The sequence below is a fragment of the Symsagittifera roscoffensis genome, chromosome 9, assembly GCF_963678635.1.
Source record: "Symsagittifera roscoffensis chromosome 9, txSymRosc1.1, whole genome shotgun sequence".
Taxonomy (NCBI): Eukaryota; Metazoa; Xenacoelomorpha; order Acoela; family Convolutidae; genus Symsagittifera; species Symsagittifera roscoffensis.
The window spans coordinates 7,779,452-7,782,849 of record NC_087070.1 but is presented as its reverse complement, the minus strand read 5'-3'; the positions used below and the strand labels follow the sequence as shown (position 1 = coordinate 7,782,849).

Here is a 3,398-nt window from a genome sequence, read left to right as displayed (position 1 = left end):
CCTGGAAGAAAAAAAAAGCTAATTGAAGATGTAAATTATAAAATTTTCTTTAAAACATAAACAAATGTTCATCTTGTTCCAGTTCATCATCCATTATCTTTAAATGCTCATCCAATTGAAGACTTTACTCACTTGAAGACTTCTCCCATTTGAAGACTTCTCCCATAGCGGACCTCGGGTAGTATAGCCAGTGACCTCAGGGGGCATCGGGTAGACACACGTGGGGTACCCATACAGACAATTAGGGGCATACATACAGACATACGTGGGGGCACTCAAACAGACACACATGGGGGCACTCATACAGACACACGTGGGGGCACCCATAGAGACACACGTGGGGGTATTCATACATACACACGTGGGGGCACCCATACAGACACATGTGGGGGCACCCATACAGACACATGTGGGGGCACTCAAACTGACACACGTTGCGGCACCCATACAGTCACACGTGGGGGCACCCATACAGACACACGTGGGTTCACCCATGCAGACACACATGTGGGCACCCATAAAGACACAATTGGTGGGGGCACCCATACACACACATAGGGGCACACATACACACATGTGGGGGCACCCATATATACACACGTGGGGGCACCAGTATATACATACGGGGGGGGGGCACCCATATGGACACACATTTGGGCAACCATAAAGACACACGTGGGTGGGGCACCCATATAGACATACGTGGGTGGGGCACCCATATAGACACACGTAGGGGCACCCATAGACACACGAGGGGGCACCCACACAGACACACGTGGGGGCACCCATACAGTCACACGTGGGGGCACCCATACAGACACACGTGGGGGCACCCATACAGACACACGTGGGTTCACCCATACAGACACACATATGGGCACCCATAAAGACACAAGTGGTGGGGGCACCAATACAGACACACGAGAGGGCTCATACATTCCCACACAGACACACAGCCACTCATACATACCCACACAGACACACGTGAGTCACCCATACAGACACATGTGGGGGTATTCATACAGACACACGTGGGGGCACTCATACTGACACACGTTGGGGCACCCATACAGTCACACGTGGGGGCACCCATACAGACACACGTGGGTTCACCCATACAGACACACATGTGGGCACCCATAAAGACACACGTGGGTGGGGGCATCCATACACACACATAGGGGCACACATACACACATGTGGGGGCACCCATATATACACACGTGGGGGCACCAGTATATACATACGGGGGGGCACCCATATGGTTACACATTTGGGCAACCATAAAGACACACGCGGGTGGGGCACCCATATAGACACACGTAGGGGCACCCATAGACACACGAGGGGGCACCCACACAGACACACGTGGGGGCACCCATACAGTCACACGTGGGGGCACCCATACAGACACACGTGGGGGCACCCATACAGACACACGTGGGTTCACCCATACAGACACACATATGGGCACCCATAAAGACACAAGTGGTGGGGGCACCAATACAGACACACGCGAGGGCTCATACATTCCCACACAGACACACAGCCACTCATACATACCCACACAGACACACGTGAGTCACCCATACAGACACATGTGGGGGTATTCATACAGACACACGTGGGGGCACTCATACTGACACACGTTGGGGCACCCATACAGTCACACGTGGGGGCACCCATACAGACACACGTGGGTTCACCCATACAGACACACATGTGGGCACCCATAAAGACACACGTGGGTGGGGGCACCCATACACACACATAGGGGCACACATACACACATGTGGGGGCACCCATATATACACACGTGGGGGCACCAGTATATACATACGGGGGGCACCCATATGGACACACATTTGGGCAACCATAAAGACACACGTGGGTGGGGCACCCATATAGACACACGTAGGGGCACCCATAGACACACGAGGGGGCACCCACACAGACACACGTGGGGGCACTCATACTGATACACGTTGGGGCACCCATACAGACACACGTGGGGGCACCCATACAGACACACGTGGGTTCACCCATACAGACACACATATGGGCACCCATAAAGACACAAGTGGTGGGGGCACCAATACAGACACACGCGAGGGCTCATACATTCCCACACAGACACACAGCCACTCATACATACCCACACAGACACACGTGAGTCACCCATACAGACACAGGTGGGGGCACCCATAGAGACACACGAGGGGGTATTCATACAGACACACGTGGGGGCACTCATACTGACACACGTTGGGGCACCCATACAGTCACACGTGGGGGCACCCATACAGACACACGTGGGTTCACCCATACAAACACACATGTGGGCACCCATAAAGACACACGTGGGTGGGGGCACCCATACACACACATAGGGGCACACATACACACATGTGGGGGCACCCATATATACACACGTGGGGGCACCAGTAAATACATACGGGGGGGCACCCATATGGACACACATTTGGGCAACCATAAAGACACACGTGGGTGGGGCACCCATATAGACACACGTAGGGGCACCCATAGACACACGAGGGGGCACCCACACAGACACACGTGGGGGCACTCATACTGATACACGTTGGGGCACCCATACAGACACACGTGGGGGCACCCATACAGACACACGTGGGGGCACCCATACAGACACACGTGGGTTCACCCATACAGACACACATATGGGCACCCATAAAGACACAAGTGGTGGGGGCACCAATACAGACACATAGGGGCACACATACACACACGTTGGGGCACCCATACAGACGCACGAGGGTGCACCCATACAGACACACGTGGGTTCATCCATACAGACACACATGTGGGCACCCATAAAGACACACGTGGGTGGGGGCACCCATACAGACACATAGAGCACACATACACACATCTGGGGGCACCCACACAGACACATGTGGGGGCACCCATACAGACACACATTTGGGCACCCATAAAGACACACGTGGGTGGGGGCACCCATACAAACACACGTTGGGGCACCCATGAACACACGAGAGGGCACCCATACAAACACACGTGGGGCACCCTTACAAACCATTAAATAAGTTTTCACACATGATTTTTGATATTGAAATTAATAGTTCTTCAATATTTTCTTTTCCCAAAACACGTGGGTTCATCCATACAGCCACACATGTGGGCACCCATAACGACACACGTGGGTGGGGGCACCCATACAGACACATAGGGGCACACATACACACATGTGGGGGCACCCACACAGACACATGTGGGGGCACCCATACAGACACTCATTTGGGCACCCATAAAGACACACGTGGGTGGGGGCATCCATACAGTCACACGTGGGAGCACCCATACAGACACGTGGGTTCACCCATACAGACACACGTGGG

The 3,398-nt window shown here is 53.9% G+C and overlaps 2 protein-coding genes across 2 annotated transcripts in view; both read right to left on the bottom strand.

Moving 5' to 3' along the window:
• Positions 1-419: 419 nt before the first annotated feature.
• On the bottom strand, positions 420-1,561 carry LOC134854703 (uncharacterized). Its single transcript, XM_063871058.1, has 2 exons — positions 971-1,561; positions 420-929 (listed from the first exon to the last, which is right to left on the bottom strand). The coding sequence occupies exons 1-2, from the start codon at positions 1,559-1,561 to the stop codon at positions 420-422; spliced, it is 1,101 nt and encodes a 366-aa protein (XP_063727128.1).
• Positions 1,562-2,587: 1,026 nt separating this feature from the next.
• LOC134854702 (uncharacterized) overlaps positions 2,588-3,398 on the bottom strand; it is a 19,577-nt gene continuing 18,766 nt past the window's right edge. Inside the window, exon 3 of the mRNA XM_063871057.1 lies at positions 2,588-3,067. Within this exon, the coding sequence (XP_063727127.1) occupies positions 2,588-3,067 (480 nt within the window). The remainder of the gene's footprint in view (positions 3,068-3,398) is intronic.